The following is a 27,385-nucleotide window of genomic DNA, read 5'->3' as shown; positions in this document are numbered from 1 at the left end:
GTGGCTCTGTAATTATGAGAAGAGGGGAAATGATTTGTGACACTGAACCAAAGCTGACAGTTCATCTTGCAAACAATTCTAATCCAGAGCAGTTTAACCAAGCACTAATTTTCTTTTTTATTTAATGCTGATGCCACCTCATGGGTGATTCTCCCCGAGTGTTTTCTCCAAGCATTTTCCCCCCTATTGAGTAACTGCTTTAGATGGCAGGCAACCCCTTCAGACTGTTAGAAGCATTTTTCCTCAATACATTAAAAAACCTCAAGTACATATTCCTTTGGAAGTTCAATATCACAAAAGTCACAAGGCCATTTACAAGGATTACTTTCAAAGGCCTTTTATGGTTACTCTTAAATAAATCATATATATGTTCAGTGTACTGGAGCTTTAGAGAAGAGATAAAAGCAGAATCTCTGCCCTGGAGTGCTTGCAATGCCCTGCGAGGCCCAATAAAATAAGGCATGAAAGAGGACTTCAGTGTGACGAGAAGAGTCAGGTCTCACTGGGGGAAAAATTCACAAGGGCAACTATTTCAAAGAGAGGATCTAGCGAAACCAAGGCTATTCCCTCTGCTAAAGAACCGAGCGAATGGAAGGTAGCTGGGGCTTCGGCATCCCTCACTTACACCTGAGGTTAATGTGGAAAGAATCACTGGTGGGCAGGAGGGGAGGCTCCCAGGGACCATCCCTCAAGCTGTCGGCTCAGTGTCCAACCTTATAGTGATAGTAGTTCAGCTCTGGGCCTTTGGATTTTTGTTGTTGTTGTTGTTGTTGTTGTTGTTGTTGTTTTGAGAGAGAGAGAGAGAGAAAATGTGCACATGTGCTAGTGGAGGGAGGAGGGGGAGAGGGAGAGGGAGAGAGAGAATCTTAAGCAGGCTCCATGCCCAGCATGGAGCCTGACATGGGGCTCAATCTCAAGACCCTGAGATCATGACCTGAGCTGAAATCAAGAGATGCTTAACTGACTGAGCCATCCAGGCGCCACAACAGCTCTGGGCCTTTGATTCACTTTCCAGCCCCACAAATATAGATACCAGAGAAAATTCTGGAAACACAAATGTATTTTGCTTCCTGTCTGTTTTCTAATCAAGACCATAGTTATATTCTGAAAATGTGGCACTGGAGTAATGCAGGTGGTGCTTGCTGCCATGTGCAGAAGAGAGGCCCCTCAAGGGATAGCCACCTTATCAGGGCTGGGTGTGCCCTGGGCTGGTGTATTAGTTTGCAAGCACTGCTGTGACAAAGCATCACAAACTGAGTGGCTTGAACAACAGAAACTTACTGTCTTATAGTTCTGGAGGCTAGAAGTCTGAAATCAGGATGTCAACAGAGTTGGTTCCTCCTGAGGGCAGTGAGGAAGAATCTATTCCATACTTTTCCCCTAGCTTCTGGTGGTTTGCTGGCAATTTTTGACATTCTTTGGCTGGTAGAGATGCCACCCTATCTCTGCCCTCATCTTTACAGAGCATTCTCCCTGTGTGTGCGTCTGTGTCCAAATTTCCCCTTTTCATAAGGACACCAGTCATAATGGATTAGGGGCCCACCCCACTCCAGTATGGCCTCATCTTAACTAATTATATCCGCAATAACCCTACTTCCAAATATGGTCACATTCTGTGGAACTGGGGATTAGGATTTCAACATAAGAATAGTTGGGGGATATAATTCAACCTATAACAGAAGCTGGAAAGAAAGGAAGACTTCTGAGCTCCCAGCATTCCAGCTTATTTTAAGGTCTGTTGATGATGTCACAATGCCTCTAAACCAGAGGATGTCTGGAGCTCTAGTTACAGCTCTTGGTTCTACACTCCATGGTGGCCCCTACTGCTAAATCAATGGCAGCTATGATTCTTCAGAGCTTAGCTGGAGCCATTCGGGACATGTCTCTCTCCACTGGCTAGAGTCATCTTGTCAGTTCAGCGTGTTCCTTAGTGTGTATCAGAAAGGAGAGTTGGCACTGAACTACCACCCTTCTCTTCTTCCTTTAAGAAAATGACAAATAAATTATTATTAATCTCTTTCTAGAATTGCATGTTACTCAACAATAGCTGAATGCCCGCTCTGTTTGAAGAGGAGGGGGCACTGTGCCAAGAGCTGTGGAGGAACAGAAGATGGACAGGTGTCTGTCTTGATAAGACTACTGCAGACCAGACTGCTGAAAAATAAAGCAATAACACATCAGAGTATTTTTTTATATGGATATATACAGGATATATTTTTTTTATATCCAAGTGATCTAAGGACCTAAATTAGGGCTTCACAATCCAGGACTATTTTGAAACCCCCAGTGGTGAGGAGGGGTGGGTGTTTAGGGCTGCAGCAGAGTGTATGTGACATCACTCTAGGGATTGCAATTCACAGATGGTACCTACAAATAGCTTGTACCATGCACCGCCATGTACTATGGCTTTACACTTACCATCTTCTCTTCACTTTCTCAGCCTTGTGATACCACCCCATCCAAAGCTGTTGCTATGGAATGAATGCTATAGACATCGCTATAGACCGAACATTGCCCCTAAATTCATGTGCTGAAACCTAATCCCCAGTGTGATGGTACTTGAAGATGGGGCTTTTGGTAGGTGATTAGGTCATGAGGGTGGAGCCCTCGTGAATGAGATTAGTGCCCTTATGAAAAGGATCCCAGATTACTCCCTTGCCCCTTCCACCATGTGAGGACACAGGGAGGATGCAGCCATCTATGTACTTGGATGTGGGCTCTCACCAGACACCAAATCTGCTAGTGCCTTGATCTTGGACTCCCCAGCCTCCACACCTATGAGAAATAAATTTCTGGTTATGAGCACCCCAGTCTCTGGTGTTTTGTAATGGTAGCCTGAATGGAAGGGGACAGCTGTATTCCTGCCAGTGCCCACATCACAGGCTTCCATGACCCTTTCTTGGTCTTGCTGCCAACACCTATAGACTGGTACTCTACGCCAACTCTCACCTCATGCTTGAGTGTCACACACAACCAGTTCTCAACAGTGTCATGCTTCATTTACCACCCATTATAAACTGCCAATGTTTAGAAACAATCATTCCGTAGATTAGTGTGGTTATCCCTTAGTGTCACTCCTCCCACTCATTTATATCCTAACAATGTAATCACCTAATCCCATAATCCCTGAGGAAGGAAAGAGGAGGGCATGCTCCACATTGCTGCCAGGATCATCTTCCTAAGGCTCAGGGTTGATCCTGTCACTCTCCCATTTGAGAGTCTTCAAGAGTTTCCCTTGTGTCCAGAATGAATGCCACACGTGTTAGCACAGGTGCGCCCACAATTTGCTCCGTCTTTTCACTCCTTGCATTCCCAGCCTCATCTTCTACTACTCTCCCTTCACACCCTGCATTCTAGCCAAATTAGACTGCTGGTTTCATTTCAACATTTATTTTATTTCCCATTGCTGTGCCTTCATTTTCACCGTTCTGCTTGATATTCCTTGCCCCAGTCATAATGCCAAATCCTACCCAATTCCCCCAATAAGAATCTATCCTTCCCCCGTTCTGCGCTTCCATGACATTGTTAGTATAAATGATTTAGCACAATTATCACATTCCATTGTGACTTCACTTATAATTGTGCAATTTGTCTTGGCTATTAGATACTATGCTCTGTAGGTGATATACATGCCTGTTTCCTCAAAGCACCAAGCACAGAGACTTACACATGGCAGGTGCTTAATCAAGATTCAATCTCCACTAGACACCAAAGCTGCCAATGAATCAGGAAGCACTCATTTAAGCATCCTCTGGGTCTTTGACTCAAATGGCTTTTTTTTTTTTTTTTCCTCTCCTTGATTTCCTCTCTGCCCAAGTCTTTTCCATAGGAGTTAGTTTCGAAGTGTGTATTTTTCGCCTTATTTTTCTCCTTTTGGGGGATGGAGGAGGAGGGGCAAGAGATTCCCACCACAGCTTCTTAGTCCTTTCCTGGGATTTGATCATTCATAATAGGACATCATCTCTGTTAGAAAGCACTGAACACAAGTTTCCACCACTGATCCTTCCGATACATCAGTGTAGGCTTTAAGTAAGAACCGAGGTGTGCTCATGCTATGGGTCTGTTTGTCCTTTCATAAACTTTCTATATTAACAACACATTGCCATTTGTGATTTGGAGGGGGGGGGTATGGTGTGATATTTTACCTTACCACCTCAGGTTAATGGTTGCTAGAAAGGCTATCCCAGTGTGTCATGCATGCATCATTTCCCCAAAACTACAAGTTTTGTGCTGGTCCTTGCTTTTCTCCACTGTACCACAAACAGCATTTCACGTGAGATTCTGTGCAGCTGCAGAAAGTTCCCACGACCAGTGGGGGCTGGATAGTTCTCTACACCTGCCGCCTTGACTCAGAAATCAGGCCCTGACTATGATTTAGTCAGCACAATAATACTGGTGGATAATTCATTATTCTGGGGAATTTGAGGTTTTGTTTTTTTGTTTGTTTATTTATTTATTTATTTGTCAGAGAGAGAGAGCACAAGCAGGGGGAGCAGCAGAGGGAGAGGGAGAAGCAGGCTCCTCACTGAGCAAGGAGCCCGATGTGGGACTCGATCCCAGGACCCTGGGATCATGACCTGAGCCGAAGGCAGACGCCTAATGACTGAGCCACCCAGGCGTCCCGGAATTTGAGGTTTTTAAGCATCCTAATTCAATAAAGAAACCTTAGGTGAGAGCAGTACCAAAAAAAGAAAGGTTTCAGGTGTGTTTGCCACTAATTTTCCTATATACAGCACATTAAGTATGAACTCCGGTAAATTACCATGTCACTGAGGAAGTTACTCAGCCTCTGTGGGTCTCAATCACTATATCTATTCACAAAGCTTTTTTGAGAATCAAACAAGAGTATATATAAAACAGGTCAGGAGTGTGCCTGACGCATGGTAAGTGCTCAAGGAGAAGTAGCCATTATGATTATGAAAACTCAGGCAAGTTCCTTTTCTCCTTGGTGACTCTATTCCTCTCTCTTCAAAACAGAGATCATAGTTATCTTTTAGTGTCATCTGATAAGAGTGTTTTATAACTTAATACCCATTAAAAATGCACTGAGAGTCTCGGATGAAAGCCTCTCTATGAAGGGAGAAATTTATACTATTTTTCAGAGAAGCAGTTAGCTGTGATTTAATATGAAATATTTGTTCTCCTAATACTTTATTAATAAAACTGACACCACATATGTAAGCTTTCTGAATGTTCCAATTCATTACTTTAAGTGCCTCTTTATCAAATGGAAACATCTGTGTTGAAACAACTTTGATTCAGCGCTTAGCACAGTGACAGTGGTATTCGTCAGGGCTACAACCCATTTCTTTGCATGTTTGCATGTATTTGAGATGCTCAACAATTAATTAGAGAGGGAAGAAGTTCCTTTAGTAAAAATAAAACCGCAGATAGGGAAAGAGGAACTGTTATCCGTCAGGTTCCAAGGGACTTTCTGACATTTTTGTTCTTTTTATTTCTTTTTTAGTTTAAGGGCAAATCACTGATTCTTAATGTGAATGCCACTCCCCAAACTGAGATCCAGTTTAAAGCCAGATACAGCTCTAGTGGCCAAGGCTGTTTGGAGAAATGCTAAGGGTCATGAATAGGCAAGGCTCATAAATACGGACGTCACCTGCCCTGCTACCCCAGCCCCAAATGAGAAGCAGACAGGCAAACAAACCCTAGAAGAGTGCCCAGCACACAGGAAACACTCACTATATTTTTCTAAGTAATAAATCAGCTCACTTCTACACTTCTAGGGCTTGTGCTCATGAGTAAGAAAGCAATCCCACAGTGCGGGGGAGAGTGATCTCCCGGGCACATGAGGAAACAGTACCTTCTCACCTTCAGAGGTTCACCAGGCATCATTCCCGTGTATTCCTCCTGCCTACTGGGTCATGCTGTCAAGCTTTAAAGTTTTCCTGATCTATTTTATTACATTATTTTGCCAGCCCAACCTAGAGGAGACAGACATATGACCCAACATTACTGACTTTTTGGTTCTACTCCCACCTTTTATGGACTTTTTAATATGATCTTGGCAATGCAATGATTTTTAAGCCAGTAAATAGAGTGGTAATAAATCAGGAAGAACAATGCAATACTATTGATAATAGAGGTCAGTTTCCTAAAGGACTTGAATTAGGACATCACACTTGTAGCTACTGTGTGAAGGAAAATGAGGGCTCTGGATCCAGAGGTGAATGTGCTCTCAGTGGAAGATAATAAGGGCCCTATCCTCTAAGGCAGGGGGTCTCCAACTTCAGTGAGCATCAGAATGCCCAGGAAGCCTTGTTAAAACAATTTGCTTGGCCCTGTTCTCAAAGCTCCTGACTTAGTACATCTGGAATAGAGTCTGTGAATCTGCATTTTAACAAATTCCCAGGGAATGCTGGCCACACTTTGAGAACCACTCCCCTGAAGTTTAGATTGAGGGTTACAAACTCAGGGGTGTTCAACAGCCAGACAGGAACATAAAGAACTGGGTGTAACATCAGGGAATGGCGAGGCCTGTGGTGGGCTGCAAAGATTTCATGAAATAACAGCCACTCAAACCAAAAGCATTACTGTAATCACAGTGCAGGAAGGCTGACGCCTGGGACCCTGGCTCAGCTGTTTACTTGCCACCGTTCACTCCAACACCTCGAAACGTATGCTTTTAAAAAACCATAGAAATTCATACCATGCTCAGAGTTCTATAATTTGGATTGAGCTTCTTTTTTCCCTAGTCCTTTGTCAGAGAACTTATAGATCATTCGTAGTCATGGCACCATACTAAGTCATGCCCACTGGCAATGAGCTGACGTTGCCACCTGGGACATGTTGTGATTAGAGCATCTTCTAAGAGTCAGCAAGGTGTGCTGCATACTGTGCATCCTCCCCTCCAGACTCACTCTCCATCCTCCCCCACCTTGCTGTGCTCCCAGAGGCTGACTGCTGGGGACTGACGGAACAGGGCTCCCTTGCCTTCCAGTTCCTGGCTGGAATGGCCAATGCGAAGCACTCACGAGAGAAAGACTGGAGGCAGGAAGAGGGGTGAGTCACCCACCCTGGGCCATGATTGTCAGTGGTGCTGCTCTTCTAATACCACAACTCTTATTAGGTGGCCCTCTCCTAGAGTTATGGCGATTTCTGGGAACCCTCTCTTTTCCCTGGTCGCGTCATGTCTAAGGATGCAAACAGCTCCCTGCTTCCCCAGTCCTTGCTGGTCTCCCTCAGCCCTGACCAAACCTTTGTAACCAGTCCCTTCACTGTATTCCAATCGCTCGCCCCTTGTGAGTGTCATGTATTCCCCACGTACACCCTGCCTGATTCAGTTTTACTGGACAAGATGTGGAATATTCCTCATTAGTATTGAAATTACATAAGACAATCTAGCAGCCACAAAGCAAACAGCAGAACAGTGATCATTTGTCCTTTGGTAAAATCAAGCACTAAATGCTGCCCAATTACGGAATTCATATATTTTTTTTTTTCAAGTACCAATCAGCATTCTACTTCTGGAGCCCAGGTTCAGGTTGTTCAGGGGAAGACCAGATAAGCACAAAATCAGCTTTACACAGAGGGATCCTGCTGCCGAAACTTCAGGATTTTTATCGTTATCATGGGCCTGGAGGCTCGGCAGCCTCTGAAAGCAGTGGTGGGAGCCCCTGCCAAAGAGACTGTCTGTTGCCACGCGGGGACCCCAGAGCCAGGACACGGTTTCAAGCACCTAACATCGCAAGACAACTGTTCACATTTCTCCGCTCTGTGACACATCTGGGACACGCATCAACCCTTTCGTTCTGCGGGGTTCTGGCAATGGAAAACACCACAGATAACTAAACACCGAACTTGATGATCTCCGTATATTGGTCAGCTGGTGAAATCAGGCTGCCAGGGCCTTGTTAGGGGTGACAGATCAGGATCACTTCTTAGTCTGTGACATGACAACACAAACCAGCCTGGGCCATGAGAAAAAGCCGTACGTGGGAGATGGCAGATTGGCAGCTTGCAGGCATGGCACAACCCACCGGCATGTTACCCAGCCCAGACGGTGTTTTCATTTTGTACATTTGGTTGCCACCAGGTAATATTTGGAGGATTTCATATAAATGGCTTTCAGCTTTTACTGAAAAAAATTTTCTTGTAGCAGTCCGATGCTGTACATAGAGTAGAATACTTGACAGACTCTGATGGAAATATTAATGGCTGCAAACCAATAAGAGAATGAGAAAGGTTCTATGTGGCCCAGCACCCAAAGAGACACTAATAATCAAGTTTCTGTTGCTGGCAAAGCAGCCACTAGAGAAAGATGTACAGAGAATACACATTAGGTCAGCCTAAGGCTCGGCGAGCACATTGCTCGTGACTTCATGAGTGCTAAGAAACGACTGTGTCCAAGGGCATTATCTTCTCTTTTGTCACTGGAATGGTGGGAGACATCCATTTACCAGGTAGCACAGGGGTGGGAAGCTGGCCAGCCCAGCTTTGGTCACAGTTTGGTCACACCAAACTCAGAATGAAAACCATGCTTCCCCCCATGTGTGGCAATAAATGTATCAGCTACTGGGAAGGTTCTTCTATGAAAACCAGGCTTTTTGACCTTCACGCCTGTCCCATTGACTAGAAGACACTAGGCCACAATGACAGATAAGGCTCCGGGTTTGAAAACAGAGCCTAAGCAGTAGTGAGAGTAAGAAGTGACATTGGCTTCCCTGGGCTTGCCGAGAAGGTGAGCAGGCAGGGACCATGTGCCCCGCTTTCCGCCATGGACTAATTTAATGACATGTTTCCACTTCAGTGTGGGGCCAAACCATTCTAGAGACTTTCTTTCATCTTCTCCTTCTCTCCCCTTTATCATCCTCACACTTTCAAACACACACACACATCCACACCCACACACACACCACCACCACCACCACGATACAGATGGAGAACAAAAGAGGTTTACAGAGAAAAAGATACTTGCCAGAATGGAAAACATTCTATTCCTCAACTCAGGTCTCCCAGTCAGCCCACCCAGACTCTTCCCGAACTCTGGTTAACATGCACCACAATTCAAATTTTAAATAATAATAACAATAGCTAACATTTACTGCACTAAGCATGTAATTATGGGCCATGTAGGTATATATCACTTTATTTAGAACTCTTCTTCTTCCTCTTCCTCCTCCTCCTCCTTCTTTTTCTTTTAGTTTCAAGTTTTCATTTAAATTCTAGTTAGTTAACATACAGTGTAATATTAGTTTCAGGTGTACAATATAGTGATTCATCACTAACATGTGATACCCAGAGCTCATCCCAACAAGTGCCCTCTTTAATCTCCATCACCTCTTTAACCATCCCCCTGCCCACCTCCCCTCCAGCAACGCTCTTTGTTCTGTATAGTAAGAGTCTGTTTCTTAGTTTGCCTCTCTCTCCCTTTTTCCCCTGTGTTCATCTGTTTTGTTTCTTAAATTCCACATATGAGTGAAATCATATGGTATTTGTCTTTCTCGGACTGACTTATTTTGCTTAGCGTAATACTTCTCTAGCTCCATCCATGTCCTGGCAAATGGCAAGATTTCATTCTTTTTGATGGCTGAGCAATATTCCACTGTGTATATATACCACATCTTCTTTATCTATTCATCAGTCAGTGGACATTTGGGCTCTTTCCATAATTTGGCTGTTGTAGATAATGCTGCTATAAACATCAGGGTGCAGGTGCCCCTTCAAATCAGTGTTTTTGAATCCTTTGGGTAAATACCTAGTAGTGCAAGGGCTGGATCATAGGGTAGTTCAATTTTTAACTTTGTGAGGAACCTCCATACTGTTTTCCAGAGTGGCTGCACCAGTTTGCATTCCCACCAACAGTGAAGGAGGGCTCCCCTTTCTCTGCATCCTCGCCAACACCTGCTATTTCCTGTATTGTTAATTTTAGCCATTCTGACAGGTATGAGGTGATATCTCATTGTAGTTTTGATTTGTATTTCCCTGAAGATGAGTGATGTTGAGCATCTTTACATGTGTCTGTTAGACCTCTTCTTTTCATTCTCTTGACAAACCTATGAGCCAAGCACCATTCTATCTCAGTTTTAAGGTTGAGGAAACTGAAGCTCAGGAATGTTCAAGGTCATCCCAATATTAAGTGGCACAGCCAGGATTCAAAACTGATTTCTCTGATCCCATAATCTGAGTAAATATATTACATGGAATATACTAAACTGGTTTCCTCAGATATTGTCATGGAAAAGTCCTTAATTGCTGTACAGACCAAAAGGGAGGCACAAAGATGTCAACAATTTCCTCAACATCACAGTCTCTGCATGAGGAAATATGAAGAGAGACCCAGAACTTGAACTGGGGTATTCCCAGGGTCCTAAATAAGCAAATTCTGCCCAGTTTTGTTTTCCTCATTCAGCACAATATCATGCAAGCTTCACTCTAGGTAAGATTATAAATCAATGATGTTTGGGCTTCCAGGGCATGAGGGCAGCCTCCAGACTCTCGACAATGAAGAGCTGGGGGCCTCAGTCCCACAACCAACAAGGCAAGGAATTCTGCCAGCAACCTGAATGAGCTGGGAATGCCACTTGGTCGACACTTTGATTGCAGTGTTGGTAGGCACTGAGCAGAGGACCCAGTTAAGCCATGCCCACACTCCTGACCCATAAAAACTGTGAGATGGTAAATGTATCTTATTGTAGCCATTGAATTTGTAGTAATTTGTTACACAGCAATAAAAATACCTGATAAACAATAAAACGGGGATGATGGCCCCCCCAAAAAATGCATGTCTAATTTTTTTCAACTGATAGCAGTCACTTAGAGAAACCAGAAGCAGAAAAAAAGAAAGCTATCAAAGCAGTTTTTAAGTGCTTCATTCTGGAGGATCTAGTATGTGTGCGGCACTCAGCTTAGTGGACGTGGGGCTTCCTAGAGGATTCAAAGATGTGCCCAACACTGTCAGAGACTCCAAACAAGGAATTGTGATACATAAAGTTCTAGAACAGCAGGGTGCTTGGAGAGCTCTGGGGCTAGAATCTCAGCTATGGGAGGAAGGCAGGAGGAAGGTTGGGCAAGAGCATCAGGTAGCAGTAACTTCGGATTTAGACCTTCCAGGAAGAGGATTGAGAGCACCTTACAAAGAAGTTTATTGTTACGCTGGGGAAGTAAACAGGCCTAGTTCTGCTTTTCCTCGGTAAAGAAGTACAAGCAGATGTAGGGCTCCTCTATGAAGCCTTCTTTAACTTCTATTGATTTATATTCAATATTTTCTAACCCCAAAAAGATCAAAAAGCTACAGAAGGTGCAGTAGACACTGGCTACTGTTGGTAACCCACTCATTCCTCTTATTGGCTCTGTGCTTCCATGCCGCAGCACCTGTGACTTCTGAGGTTTGCCCTTGAGCACTGGAACCACCTCGTCCATGCAGAGAGCTAGGAGTGCCTGGGAGGCCTATAGCCACTTCTACCCCAGGGCTCCCAGCTGACAGCCAATAATATGATAGACCAGTGTGGAAGTACAACAGCCCAGTTTCTTTCCCATGAAGCAGGACAAACCCTAGAATAGTTAATACTCCAGAGCTCCCAAGAGAATCAGACATCACTTAAAACCACATCCTTTCTCTCTTTTTCGCCGCCATCCTGCTCTGCGTGGCTGACTGCTTCTCGCCATGTCTTTTCACAAGACTTTCAGAATCAAGCGATTCCTGGCCAAGAAACAAAAGCAGAATCGTCCCATTCCCCAGCGGATTCGGATGAAAACTGGTAATAAGGTCAGGTACAACTCCAAGAGGAGGCACTGGAGAAGAACCAAGCTGGGTCTATAAGCCATCACACATCATGAGATGACACACTTAATTGGCACACATATTTAATTAAGCTGCATGAAGATCACGTGTTCTATCATTGTGTAAACATCCTTCCTACCTGGCCATAGACTCGTCTTATCGTGGAAATGAGTTTTCTCTGTGACTATGCCTCTGCACCAGTAGGTTGGTTCAGTAATAAATGTGAGACCTTTTGGCTCTAAAAAAAAAAAATCCTTTCTTGATTTCTTCTCCACTCCCCAGCCTGCTCCCCTTGTTGGGGATGCTCCTCCAGGAGCATTTCCCTAATAAATCTCTTACACTCAAATCCTTAGCTCAGGACCTGCCTCAAGGAGAACACAAATTAAGAGAAACAGAAACATCCCATGGCTCTAGACATGTGGTATTTGGCTGCATTTTGTAGCTCATTGATCTAATTTGACCAGAGAATATATCTAGAACATTCTCTGAAAAGGGGTGAGTCACGGCATCATGCCCATCCACCAAGGTCACATACTTCTTCCTAAGTGCTCCATTATCTGATGCCCAATCCTAAGGTCCAACACTTCTTATTACCACCTTGCAGCTGCTGCCAAGCTCAGCCAAGCCACTATGGACAAAGATCCTGCACACGATCTACTTGACCTAGACAGGGGACAATGTGGCCGAGTCTGACACCCACATTTAAAAGTGAAAAATTTTTTTTAAAAAGGTGAAAAATCAAGAATTATAAGTGATCTCAAGAAAAACTATAATAGGAACAGTGACCTTAGCTCTCTAACCCAAAACTTGTGCCATGACAACATACACTATGACCCATACTCTCTCTAATGGTTTATTATGCAAGAAAAATTCAGGTCCCTGGAATTTTTCCCTACTAAGTACACAAAGATATGCTATTGGCCCCTGTGAAACATGTGAAATCAGGACAATATTAACACTATGAATATATAATTGTAAAATCCCTCTCCTAAAAAGTGAAACCCTTTTTAGGGTTTTTATTGCTTTCATTTATGCTTAAAATCTACTTAAGAGAACTTGCCATAGGGCTTTTTAGAGTTGGAAACCAAAGAGAAAAAATAAATGAATAACATATGTCCTTACTTGGATCCTTATCCAGCATGGTAAAGAATGTCTAGAAGGTAAGTTTTACTCTTTTCACTTAGATTTGAAACAACATAGTTGTGTTAGGACAGAAAAGTAGGCCACCAACAAAAGCTGGATCCCTTCATATGAAACAGAGTCTTTTAACCACACCATCGCCTCCCACCAAGTAGTTTTCACAATTTCACAGAGCTATTTTAAAATTTTCTTTAAGGAAAACAGAAATTAAAATTTCCCTAAAACAATCCTTTAAGGAAAGGCAACAAAGGGGGCTCCTGGGTGGCTCAATCATTAAGCGTCTGCCTTCTGCTCAGGTCGTGATCCTGGGGTCCTGGGATTGGGCCCTGCATCAGGCTCCTTGCTCAGCGGGAAGCCTGCTTCTCCCTCTCCCACTCCCCCTGCTTGTGTTCCTGCTCTCTCTCTCTCTGTCAAATAAAATAAATTAAAAAAAAAAAAAGGGAAAGGCAACAAAGTATTTCAAATTTGAGTCAGCAATCTATTGCATGAACACCCTTTAATCTTCACATATTACTTTCAATATATCACTTTGTTTTATAAGACAAACCACTTAAGAAACATGAACAACAGAACTGGGAAGTTTCAGAGGATTATAGTGACAGCCAAGTAAAACAGGAGTGAAGCTCAGTGTGTCTGTAATGATGCAACATGCATAGCGAACAGTGTACCCCCAGCGTTAGGAGTGGTGATGAGCACAGTTTATGGAATTGGGAAGTTGCAAGTTTTATTTCCGGCTGTGGAGCTGAGTGACTTTGAGTGAGTTACCTCACCTCAGTGAGCCTCATTTTCTGGATCTGTAACATGGGGCTAGTAATATCTTTCATGGGGTCAGGCTGTGGATTAAAGGTGATATGTGTATGTAACAAGATGGAGAAATATTATTGACCAGGATTCCAGGATATCTGAGGAAGGCAGACTGGTCTGATAAGTCTGCCCTCCCTACTCCACCCTCATTTTCAAGAGGAATAGTTGAAGGGCTAGGCACTTCTCAAAGAAATGTCTACTATGAAGAGGGTCCAAAGTAAGGACTGAAGGCTGGGCAGGGTTGGGGGGAGCGTTAGAAACACTTTTTGAGGAAAACATAGGAGTATATCTCCATGGCTTAGAGTAGTCAAAGATTTCTTAGAGACATCACAGAAAACAATAGCCATAAATAAAAAATTAGATATTAGACTTCATCAAAATTAAGAACTTCTGCTCATTAAAGGATACCATTAAGAACATTAGTAGGCAAACCATAGGCTAGGAGAAACATCCCACAAATGACTGATATCAGTGAAGCAATAAATGGCTCAGTAAACAACCCCTCAAAATGGGCAAAAAATTTGGACACTTTATAAAAGAAGATCTACACATGGCCAACTAACCCACACACGTGTAGTCAACATCATTAGTAATCAGAGAAATGCAAATTAAAACCACAGTGAGATACCACCAAAACAGCCACCAGAATAACTGAAATGAAAAAGATTGACAACCTCAAATGTTAACAGTAATACAGAAATTGAACCTCATACATATTGGGATGATCTAAAATGGCACAATCCTTTTGGAAAAAGGTTTGGCAGTTTTCAAAATAGAACTAAATATATGCCTGCCTTATGGCCTAGCAATTTTACTCTATGGTATATACCAAAATGAAAACATTTATTCATAAAAAGACTTGTACAAGAATTTTCATATCACTTTTATTCATTATAGCTGAAGAACCTGGGCATAGTCCAGGAGAATGGAGAAATAAACTGTGGAACAATGGAATACTACTCAGAAATCAAAGGAAAAGAATTACTGATAAATGCAACAATGTAGGCGAAGTTCAAAAACATGCCGAGACAAAGAAGCTTGACCACACACTGTATGTTAAGAACTGTGAAGGGTTAGAGACTTTACCCTATTGGGGAGCCAACCAGTTAGCCTGCCACCTTTTCACGGATGCCAGTAGAAGACACAGGGCTCCTGGGTCAGTGACAAATCTATAGCAACAGCCAGAGCATCAGCATTTTCCTGCAAAGGTTCCCAAGCCCAGTTCCTACGGGGTGACATGAGGAGCCAGGGGAGAGCTGCACACACATTGGAGACCCTGAGCTTGGCGAAGCTGCATCCTTTATAGTGGGCAATGGGTATGACTGCTCTCTGCTCACGAGGCAGACATGATCTTTGCATTCCAAAGCCACCTGCTAAACAAATATCCTTGAAAAGAGTCCAGGACAAAGGCCATCAGTGCTTCTGGTAGCAAGGTGTGCAGACATGTGAGTCATCTGTGAATAGAGCTGTATCCCAACACTGTATAATACCACTTACATGAAATTCTATAGGAGGTAAGTCATTTATGGCAGAAAAAAATTAAAACTGTTTTTCTCTGGTGGTGGGGAGGTGGGGGTAGGTCACGCAGCGAACTTTCTGGGTAGTGGTTATGCTCTATATCTTCATAGCGTTTTTGGTTCTATAGGTGTATGCATTTGTCAAAACTCAGTGAAAGCACTCTTAAGATTTGTGTGTTTCAGGCGCCTGGGTGGCTCAGATGGTTAAGCGTCTGCCTTCGGCTCAGGTCATGATCCCAGGGTCCTGGGATGGAGTCCCACATCGGGCTCCCGGCTCAGCGGGGAGCCTGCTTCTCCCTCTGACCCTCTCCCCTCTCATGCTGTTTCTCTCTTGCTCGCTCTCTAAAAAATAAATAAAATCTTTAAAAAAAAAAAAAGATTTGTGTGTTTCATTGGATATAAATTTTATATCAAAAGAAAAAACTGCAAACAAATACTGAACTTCAATTCATGATATGCATGCCAAGGTGCTTGGAGGGGATACATACTATCTGCAATTTACTCTATAAAACACTAAAAATAAGCTAGATGAACAGATCGATAAAGAAATGAATAGATGGAAAGCTATGCATAAAGTACAGTACAATGTTAATGGGAAACCCAGCTGGTGCTCTTACAGATGTTTGCTGTAAAATGCTTTCAACTGTACTGTTTGTTTGAAAACATTTAAAATTAAAATGTTGAAGAAAAAATGAAAGTCTAATAAAAGGATAAAGAGAAAACATGGATAACCATGAGGAGATGGCCTTTCGAAATTAAACAACAAAGGAAATCCATAACAGGAAAAACTTGATAAAGATGACTACATTATAATTTCTTAAATTCACACATAGGCTAAATGCACTTCCACCCCACACACACATACATAGTCAAGTGGTGCAAACGAAGAGTTCTCACAAGTCGAGAAGAAAAAAAGACTAATACCAATAGAAAAATAAGCAAGGGTCATGAACAGGCAACTCAGAAAAACTGGATGCAAAAGTTAACAAACAAAATGTGCAGAATTATTAGTAATCAGAGATGCAAACTAAAACATCAATAAGATGCCGTTTTTTGCCTATTTGATTGGCAAAGAATTTTTAAATGATCATACCCTATATTGGTGTGGATATGAGGCTGATTAACTGGCCAGCTTGACTCTCAACTCCTCCACTTAACAAGCTGAATGACCCTGGGCTGGGTACCTAACCTTTCTGTGTCTCCGTGTCCTCATCTATAATAACGGGAAAATAGTATTATCTATTAAGTTAATATACTACATTTCAACAGGGTATCTGGGCATAAGAATATGGCAATAGTCCAAAAGAAAAACCAACCGGAAACAAAACAAACAAAACTCAGTATGTAGATTTTTGGGACGGTCAGAGCACAGAACTCACAGGATCCAAATCATGAACTCAATCACCATGAGAGAGACTCTGTTCTATGATGAAAAAAAAAAACCTCAAGTATATTTCAAATAAATATATGGCTACCTCATTTTTTGAGGAGCTTAAATGTAAAACTGTTGCATTAATATTTTTCCCAGAGGTAAAACATATACTTAAGCTAGCAGAAGGTCATGAGCATCTTAAAGAAACCTTCACAAAGTCACATTTGAATTTTTTCCTTTCACAAACAAGACAGAACAAAAATCATCAAAATTATTTCCGCAGAAGACTTTTCCATCATGGTGGCGAGTTAAGAAAATACAATAAAATAGAAGGAAAAGACACTTATAAAACCTGGATTTTTTAAATGTTAGTAACATCTCAGACCTGGAGCAACTGTGGGGCCATTGCCAGGATCACCTCCTCCCCCGTCACCACAGAGACTCTGGGCATTGTCAGTGCCTGGGTCTGGGAGGCCATTTCTGCCTCCCTATCTCAGGGCTGGATACAAACCTGCCTGGGGAACCCAAGCAGTGGCTCCCAGTTAGACACACAGACATCTCTCTTCCCTGACAAATGTCTGGGCTTCATTCAACTACACTTTCCCTTTTTTCTATATCTTAGTGACCTAATTTTCTGTCACTTGACTTTTAAAACTAGTCCATTTCAGTTTAAAAATGTCAGTCTAATACTTTCAGCCCCCTCCCCTGTCATAGACTGGACTAGACAGGCCTTCATGCAGAGGCTAGAGGGCCATGCCTGCCTCAAAGATTCCTCCTCTCCCACCCACCAGCATCTGATGGTACCCATGTGAACCAGAACAGAGACGAGAGCCAATTCCCACCATCAATCAGTCACCCCTCTGTGAGATTTTTTTTTTTTTCCAGAGAGAAGGAGAGAGAATCCCAAGCAGATCCATGCCCAGCACGGAGCTTAAGGTGGGGCTCGATCTCACAGACCTGAGATCATGACCTGAGTCAAAATCAAGAGTTGGAGGTTCAACTGACTGAGCACCCCCAGGCACCCCCTCTCTGTGAGATTTTTTACCCCATCTGTTCACCTCCTACCCCAACCCCAGCTGGAGCTGGGTTTGGTTGGTGGTGATTTCCTTGGGAAGAGGGTGTTCATTTTCCCTGTAGGTCGCCGCATCAGAGAGGCACCCGTGTCTCCCTATAGCTCCTTCTCTCCATTATTTCTGGTACTCCTGCAGGAGCCATAGGAATCATAGCATCTCCCTTCCACAGCTCCCAGAGCCTTGGAGAGCTGCAGGGATGGGGGTGGTGGTTGGCCCTGTCTCCTTCCTACACCCCACACTGCTGTGTGGGCAGGCTGTTCTGTGTGCCTCTCTGGAGCAGCGTGGGCCCCTGGGCTCATGCTCGCACCCCCAGCCCTCCTGGTCCTCAGTGGCTCCTGGAAAGCGCTCCCCAGCCTCTGTCCTGTGGATACACAAAGATGGATGGGTCTGTGGGTTGAGTATGAAACCACATGGAAAAGAGAACATTCCCTCTGTCCTCTCTCACAGGGGTCTCTTCAGGGTTAGAGGGTTTGTGGGCAGATTCTGTAGCTCCTTAGTTAGCTGTGGAGGAGAGGGTTAGAGAAAGGGGAGATGTCCAGCCCCAGTGGTGGGTGGCTCATGGGATACTTAACAACTTTTATTGTGAGCTTTAAGACTCAACTGTAAATCAGGACAATGCAAAAATTCCCACTTGATATTACATGTGCATGTATATTTCTTCTTTAAGTTTTATTTAAATTCCAGTTAGGTAACATACAGTGTAATATTAGTTTCAGGTATACAATTTAGTGATTCAATGCTTACATGCATTGCCAAGGCTCATCACAAGTGCCCTCCTTAATCCCCATCACCTATTTACCCATCCACCCCATCCTCCTCCCCTCTGGTCACCATCAGTTCTCTATAGTCAAGAGTCTATTTCTTGGTTAGCCTTGCTCTCTCTCTCTCTCTCTCTTTTTTCCCCTGTGCTCATCTCTTTTGTTTCTTAAATTCCACATATGAGTGAAATTATATGGTATTTGTCTTTCTCTGGACGACTTCCTTACACCATACATGTGCATGTGTATTTCTCCCAGAAATGTGGATTAAAAAATATAAATGAATCAATATGCGTTATCTATGTAAGAAGAAGCAGATTTTCAAAATGCTATGAAAGAGGTGGGTTAGTTCTATCTTTATTGCATGTAAGGGTAAGTAGTAGTATTATTAACTCTGAGCAAAGATAAAGACATTGGACAGATCTTTAGGCCCCTAGGGGGTCTCTGGTGGCATCCATTGCTGGATTTGTCCTATCCAGCTGATTAGAAAGCCAGAGTCATATGGGAAATCAGGTACAGGTGTGTATGGCCTTAGAGAAAGGTTAGGGCTTTCACTTGACCTGACCACCAGAGAGTATATCCAAATTGATTTTGGTGACTAATGGGATTGGAAGAAGAGAGCAGAAAATGCCCTTTAGTTAGAAACAAACAATTATAGAAATCTTCGGCTTGGGGCATCATTGGGAAATGGGTGATTTTTCTCAAGTGTTACTTTTTTCAGTACTAAAGATCATTTGATTTAAAAAAAAATTTTTTTTAAGTAAACTCTACCCCCAACTTAGACTCAAACTCACGACTCCAAGATCCAAAGTCACATGTTCTACTGACTGAGCCAGCCAGGTGCCCCTGATTTTTTATTTTACTTGGACTATATCCATCCAAAGCATTCATATACTTCTTTATGTTCCTAAACACAGTATACTGATCACACTCTCCTTAACTATTCAAGGTCATTGTTACAAATCCCAGTTGGTGTTCTAGGATATAATACAATAACATACTCAAAAGTGAAGGATGTGAGCTGACTCTCTGCCCCATATACTGAACAATCCCCAAATTCACTGCTTTTTAAATTATTTGTTTGTTAGAGACTTTTCTGAAATTTTCCTTACGATCACTCAAATGGCCCTTCTCCCTGCCACATACAGTCCATTAGAAGTTCTTATAATCTGATGCTCCTGGTCTTTGGGTTTGGAAACTAGATAACCATGTTCATTTGAACTGCATGAAAATCAAGAGTAAATTAGGTTCAAGAATGGTTCTGAGCAGGTCTCGAGGAAACAAAGCGCATTATCTTCACTGCATGTGACATCGAGGTTTGCTGCTCAGGAACTGTTTATGGTTAGTTCTTTCTTCTTGGCTATGTTCAGAGGGGTGAGGTTACCAGATAGTTTATTTGAGCTCCAAATAAGTAATGTTGAACCATCATTTCTAAACCAGGCATTATTAGGAGGCATTAATTCTCGTATCACTGGGTCATTATGTCAATTAAAAAATCTATCAAGAAGTGAAAATAGTCACTGCATTTTTGAAAATGCTTTAATGTTACCAAGGAGTCAGTTACTTACTAACCTGGCCCATATCTTGAAATTAATTCCTAAAGCTATTTATACTATGCAGGCTCTTCCTGGAGCCACACTTTAAAGGATGCTATTTCCAGCATGAGCTCAGTTGTTCAGGGCAGTATCCTGGGGTTTTCAGTTCAAAAAATCAAATTAGTACAGCTGGGCCGATTACCAAAAGCCATTAGAAGACTCCAGTTGCCTTTTTAACAGCTCCCTACTCTCCTGCACTCTTCCTGCCTCAGAACAGGGATGTTCAGTGTGTGAGCCTTTTTTTCTGAATTGCTTTTGGCACAGGCTGCAGGCAGGCAAGCATGCAGTCAAAAGCTCAGCCAGAATCAAAGTTACACGACAATGCTGATCTCGGCTCCAAAAGTCAAAAGGAGAGTTCCATCTTGGCACAAGTCCCTCTACTCTGACCCATGTCAAGGATATTCACTTATTTTTCAAGGCTTTTGATAACCTCATATCAATGTTAAAATGTGGTTCCCAAGATAATAAAAAAAATGATCACTAAAGTTTTTACCAACTGTATTTTCAGATTTATTAAGAATAGTTTTCTGGGGCACCTGGGTGTCTCCGTCGTTAAGCATCTGCCTTCGGCTCAGGTCATGATCCCAGGGTCCTGGGATCGAGCCCCACATCGGGCTCCCTGCTCGGCGGGAACCCTGCTTCTCCCTCTCCCACTCCCCCTGCTTGTGTTCCCTCTCTTGCTGTGTCTCTCTCTGTCAAATAAATAAATAAAATCTTAAAAAAAAAAAAAAAGAATTGCTTTCTGTCCAGCTTTGTTATCGATTGAATTATATTGAAGTCCTAACCCCCAATATCACAGAATGTGACTCTTTAAAGGTAGGGTGTTCAAAAGGGTAATGAAGTTAAAATGAGGTTATTAGGGTGGGCCTTAATCCAATATGACTGGTGCTATTATAAGAAGAGATGAGGACAAAGAGACACAGAAGGAGGACTATGTGAAGACACAGGGAGAAGACTTCCATTTACAAGTCAAGCATAGAGACCTCAGAAGGAACCAGTCCTGCTGACATGCCGATCTTGGACTTTCAGCCTTCAGAACTTTGAGAAGGTAAATTTCTGTTATTTAAGCCACCCAGTGTTTGTTAGGGCAGTCCTAACAAACTAATCCAAGGTTTCAGTGGCTAACACTCCACATCATAAACAAAAGAGGTACAAGCAAGTTCATAACCATATATGGCAGCAATGACACTAAGGACAGTATTTGAGTTATAATTTAAGAGTACCTTTTTGCTTGAACTGGACCAGTTTATTTTTTCTAGGTATAATTGACATAACATTATATTACTTTCAGGTGTACAACATAATGGTTCTATATTTGTGTGTGTGTATGTATATACATTTATATATTTTAGTAAATATAGTGAAATGATCATCACAGTAAGTCTAGTTAACATCTATCACCACACATAGTTACAAAGATATTTTGTTTCTGTGATGAGAACTTGTTTTTATCCATGTTGTAGCATATATCAGTACTTCATTCCTTTTCATAGCTGAATAATTTCCTTGTGTAGATCGATCACATTTTGATTATCCATGAGTTGATGGACATTTGCCTTGTTTTTGTTTGTCTGTTTGTTTTACTGTTAGGAACAGTGCTGCTACAAGCTACATGATTTATTTGTGAATATACCTTTTCATTTCTCTTAGGTATATACCTAGGACTGGAGTTGCTAGGTCATAAGGTAACTATGTTTAACCTTTTGAGGCTGTTTTCTCAGCTTCTGGGCTGTTTTCGAAAGCAGCTGTATCATTTGACATTTCTACCAATAATGTATGAGGGTTCCAATTTCTCCACATCCTCACCAAACTTGTTACAGTCCATCTTTTTTTTTTTTTAATTTTAGTTGGTTAACATGCTGTGTAATATTGGTTTCTGGAGTAGAAGTCAATGATTCATCACTTATATGCAACACCCAGTGCCCATCTGTGATGAGAACTTTTTAAAATCTACTTTCTTAGCAGTTTTCAAATATGCAATATAGTATTATTAACTGTAGTCACAGTTGTATATTACAACCCCAGGACTTTATTTTATAGCTGGAAGTTTGCGCTTTTTGACTACCTTCACTCATTTCACCCACCTCCCCAACCTAGACTGTTTCCATATTTTTTTTTTAAAGATTTTATTTATTTATTTGAGACAGACAGAATGAGAGAGAGAGAGAGCACATGAGAGGGGGGAGGGTCAGAGGGAGAAGCAGGCTTCCCACTGAGCAGGGAGCCCGATGCGGGACTCGATCCCGGGACTCCAGGATCATGACCTGAGCCGAAGGCAGTCGCTTAACCAACTGAGCCACCCAGGCGCCCTGTTTCCATATTTTGACTGTTCCATATTTTAGCTTTTGTAAATAATGCTGCAATGAACATGGGGGTGCAGATATCTCTTTGAATTGTTTTTGTTTTCTTCCAATAAACACCCAGAAGTAGAATTGCTCGATCATATGGGAGTTCTATTTTTAATTTTTTGAGGAACCTCCATACTGTTTTCCATAGTGACTGCACCAATTTACATTTCCACCAATAGTGCATTTCCTTTTCTCCACATTCTCACCAACACTTGTCATTTCTTGTCCCTTTTTAGTAATAACCATTCTAACAGGTGTGAGGTGATATCTCATTGTGGTTTTCATTTGCATTTCCCTGACTATTAGTGATGTTGGGCATTTTTTCATTTGAGCATTTCATTATTGGCCATCTGTATGTCTTCTTTGGAAAAATGTCTATTCTGTTCTTCTGCCCATTTTTTAATTGGATTTTGTTGTTGTTGTTGTTGTTTTGCTATTATAACTGGCCCTTTTTAGATATCAGTTATATGTAGAATTTGGAGCCACCCGTGATCTATTCCCACAAAACACTCTTTGAACAAGAACATCTATTCTTTGTCCTATTCCCAATATGAAACATCTTCCTCACTCTGAACACTTTTCCCATCTTCCAATGAGCTCTTCTGAATTCCAGGTTCCATGTCCTTCCCTCCTCCTCTAGGGTCTGTGTGTCTCCCTTCCCAGTATCAGCTAATTAGCCTATCTCTCTCACCATTGCCTCGGATCCATTTCTTCTCCTGCCAAGAGGGGAGACTGTCCTGTAAGACACACACATAGGCAGGTGCTACTTTTCAATACCTTGTGTGTTCTCTCCTTTCCTCGCCTTCACTTAGTCACCAGGAGTTAATCAGCTATTAGTGATAGAGTCCTTCTTTACTTGCAAAAAGAAAAAAATTCATCAACATGCTAAAATGTAATTTCTGAAGAACATAAACAAGAGAACACCAGTTTGAGAAAAAAAATATTTCCAGCAATATATTTAGACTGAAGCAGCTGTGCATTCAGATTAAAATTGTAGAGACAGAAGATTAATCGTCACACTGCAAGTCTGTGGAATCGTCCATATGAACCTGCTCCTACATAGGGGTGGTTCTCAACTCCAGGTGAGTTTCCTGAGGAATGTTTAAAAATTTTTCATAGATCTCATTGACAGAGATCCTGAGTGAACTGGGACTACTGATTGGTATTTCAAAAATATATCAGGAATTTGAAAGAGAGGTTATTAATGAGGGAAAGAGACAGAGAGAAAAACTGAGAGACAGAGATATGAGAGACTGAAAGATGGAGGGGGAAAACAGGCATTCGTTTATTTTTTGTTCCTAACTACTATGCAGGACGCAGTGTTTCCTTTGCAAGCAAAATGTGGAATAAATTAGGTTTGATTGCAGCTAAGAGCGTCATATTAAGACCTTAGAAAAACAACTCAAATTGTTGCAGTGCAGAATGGATGTTATCTTTAACTGTAGCATCACCCTGAGACAGCTTTATAAATTACAGGGTACAATGGGTTATTTTGATGAGATTATGGGTTCTTTATATTGCTTACTCAGACAGTGATAATAACAATACAACCATGTGTGTTTGTAGTTTCTATTTGAAAAGCCCGTAAAGACGACCAGGATGGAATTAATGATGATTGCCTCTCCGAGGTGTGTTTTCTTCATAATGAGTTTAGTAACACCCCTTAATCTGAGCAACCATATTTAGTTGTGAAGGTGAGCAAGATCCCATCTAGTTGTAACCAATGGTCTATTATCTACCTGCAGCCTTGTTATCCCTGCTGTTCTTCCTCCTGGGTAATTATTCGTTGATCTTGTTGAGGTCCTCAAGTAACAAATACTTGAAAATTCAAGCAGGATGATGAGATATTACAAAGGACTCCTCACTATTTACCACTGTAAACTAATTTAATTTTATTCATTTTTGAATCTAAGAGAAAACCAGAAAAACCTGATTAAAATAGTGCTGTGGGAATACGATGTTTAGTGCCAGGGAAAATAACCAAACATAGGGAAGTCAGCTGAAATAATACCAAAGTTACTATAGACATTATTTGTTAGTCAACTGCAATAAAGAATATTTTCATAAAGATATTAAATGAAAACACAGCATAAGATAACCATTGTTTTTCTGTGTCTCCTCTTTCTTCATCTGAATAGTTTATAAGTGTTTCAAATTCACCATGCTTCAAGATGAACTAATTTCCTCTCTCTCTAGTACCTTCGCACTTCCAAATTCTTGACCCCAATTAACAACATCATCCTCCAATCCAATCAGAAGCCTCCACATCATGATCAACAGCTCACTATCACACTCTCTCTTTCTCTCTCATCCCCAATTCACTTCTCCATCCAGCCAGTTCTACTTCCTAATTTTTCTGGAGTCCATCCCATAACTCTTCAGGCCACTATCACTAGCTTACTTCAGGTCTAGATCATGACTGCCCTGGAGAACTGCATGTATCTCCTAATGGAATGCTAAGCCACCTCAAATGCTTTTAGGAATGAGGCCATTATTAAAACAACAACAAATACAATAATAACAACAACAACAAAACTCCCTGTGCCTGGTCTCACTTCCCTGCCCCTATCCCCTAAGCCATTTCCATAACATTTCCAGAGGTATCTTTTGAAAATAAAAGTTGTATATATTATTCCATCACATAAGACCTTTTGATGCTTTAAAGGTATGGCTCAAATTTCTTAGCATTCTAACCACTCATCCCTGCCCACACTGGGTGATTCCATTTACTTCTCAAACAAGCCAAGCAGTATCTAGAGTGATGTAGGGACAGAAATCCAACTGGGACAGATTGAGGAGAGAACAGGAATGAGAAAGTGCAGTCAACTTAGCACACTTTGGGGTTTTTATTTGTTTCCATGTCTTCCTTGTCCTCTACACTGTGACCCACAAAAGAGCAATGACATCTTATTTATTGATGTAAATGAGGGCACAGCACAATGTCTGGCTTGTAGTAAGCAATCAATAAATACTGGATTTAAAAAAGAAAGAACAAATGAAGAAAGCAAAGAAGAAAGAGAATAAAAAGATGAAACCTCATATTCAATTTCTGACACAACAGCTTTTGGGTATCATACCAAACAGAAAGCAGAAAGACAAAATGCTAAAGGTAGCAGATCATATACTTTAAATATGATGGACCGATACCTGACTTTTTTTCATTTGTTGAGGGTCAAAGGGAACTGCAGTCCACAGCCAGGATGGGAGTTCAAGGATAGTAAAGGATCTTATTGATGTCATGGAGTCAGATCCAGAACTGACTATTGACATGCTATTGACATGCTATAATACTGGCGTCTGAATAATCAACAAAGAAACTGAAGCTTATATTGGCTATGTAAATGTAATATCAATTGTAGTCATTTGTGTGAATTTTTAAATTTCCCTGAGGCAAACACAGAAACACAAATCCTACATGATCTCACTTATATGTAGAATCTAAAATAGTTGAACTATAGAGGCACAGAGTAAAATCATAATTTCCAGGGATTGGGGGGCGGTGGGAGAAGTGAGCAGATGTTGGTCAAAAGATATGAAATTTCATTTATGCAAGATGAGTAAGTTCTGGAGATCTAACGTACAGTATAGTGACTATAGTTAACAATACTGTATTGTATACTTGGAGGTTGCTAAGAGAGGTGATCTTAAATGTTCTCATCAAACACAAATGGTAACTATGTGAGGTGATGGATGTGTTAATGAACCTTATTGTGATAATCACTTTGCAACATATACATGTATCAAATCACCATGTGTATACCTCAAACAATTACATATTACATGTCAATTATATCTCAATAAAGCTGGAAAAAATAAAAATAAATTTTAAATAAAAAGAAGATGGTTGGAAAAAAGGATATTCTGGAGTGAAAAAGTTCAGATGTGGGACACTATGGTGTATGTCCAGGAAATCAAGAGTACAGTCTGACAGAAAAGTAAAATATGGAAAGATGTGAATTTGGAGGAAAGACTGGAAGAGTGGACTGAGATGAGATCATGATGGCCAAGTGAAAGTTTATATTTTGTCCACTTCCTTATCAATTTCCAGAAAAGGTCCAACTGGAATTCTCTATATTGTGTCCAATAGGTTTTCTTACTCCCAATGAAAGCCCCTAGTACGAGAAAGTTCCAACATGGAAGGATTCTTAAGGAGAAGCTCATATACAGTAAATCCATTTATTTTTCACTAAATAACTGCCATCTAGCCATTTAGACTCAACATCAAATTGTAGATTTGTGCTACATATGGATGGTAGAACCACTTTAAAATTCTCATATATTAATTGCTTATATTTGGTTGCTTATCGATTTTTAATTTATAACCACTTTACCTTCCAAAAAAGATTTTGAGACAGCTTCTCACTTATGTTTGGAAAATAAGGTTTGTCTGTCAATAATCCATTTTGGTTTTCCACTTACTCTGACCAATTTCCCTGCTCTGAGGTGTTAAAGTACATTCACTTCCTATTCAAGAGATTCCCTGGACTCTTCCTGTAGAGAGGGATCAGAGTTTCTCTTTGTTCATACTTGAACACCTGCAAGGAGATACAATCTAACCGTAAAACCTTCACTTATAACCCAAAAGGCTGAGTAACTGGCCTGTAGTAGACAGCAGTTGCTTTTTCCTTATTGTCTGGGCGCATATCTCCACCTCCAGGTGGAGCCAGTGTTCTAGGAAGTCCTGGGAAATGCAGACGCGTCTCCACTGAGATAAATGCTGCCAGAAAGACCCATCATCTGTACAACTGTATCACACAGTTTTTGGTAACTACCTGTTGGAGTACTCCAAACATGACAAAAATAAGAAAATACTATATGTGCCATTATGCCAAAGGCTATTTTATTAATCTAAATTTTTTTAGCAATCAATGTGGGAGCTGGTTTTGATTCTTAAAAAGCAGACCAATCAGAGAAAATAATAAAGGGAGGCAGTTCCACAGTGCTTTCTTTTTGTATTCAATTCTATTTAAAAATATGTATACTTCTCTGCAAAGAGCTGAAATTACCCAATGAGTTGGGCATTTAGACCAGATCTATGTAA

The 27,385-nt window shown here is 41.5% G+C and overlaps 2 protein-coding genes across 2 annotated transcripts in view; one reads left to right on the top strand and one right to left on the bottom strand.

The window, feature by feature from the left end:
* Positions 1-27,385, bottom strand: part of SLC35F4 (solute carrier family 35 member F4) — a 231,005-nt gene that overhangs the window by 71,894 nt on the left and 131,726 nt on the right. The window lies entirely within an intron of this gene.
* On the top strand, positions 11,621-11,776 carry LOC110590670 (60S ribosomal protein L39-like). The gene has a single exon (XM_044918149.1). The coding sequence runs from the start codon at positions 11,621-11,623 to the stop codon at positions 11,774-11,776; it is 156 nt and encodes a 51-aa protein (XP_044774084.1).

Source organism: Neomonachus schauinslandi, chromosome 9, assembly GCF_002201575.2.
Source record: "Neomonachus schauinslandi chromosome 9, ASM220157v2, whole genome shotgun sequence".
In the NCBI taxonomy this organism is placed as follows: Eukaryota; Metazoa; Chordata; class Mammalia; order Carnivora; family Phocidae; genus Neomonachus; species Neomonachus schauinslandi.
The sequence above is the reverse complement of the archived record's forward strand: the minus strand, read 5'-3'. Positions and strand labels throughout refer to the sequence as shown.

Coding starts and splice junctions, on each gene's coding strand:
- LOC110590670 (XM_044918149.1), top strand. CDS start 11,621: ATGTCTTTTCACAAGACTTTCAGAATCAAGCGATTCCTGGCCAAGAAA.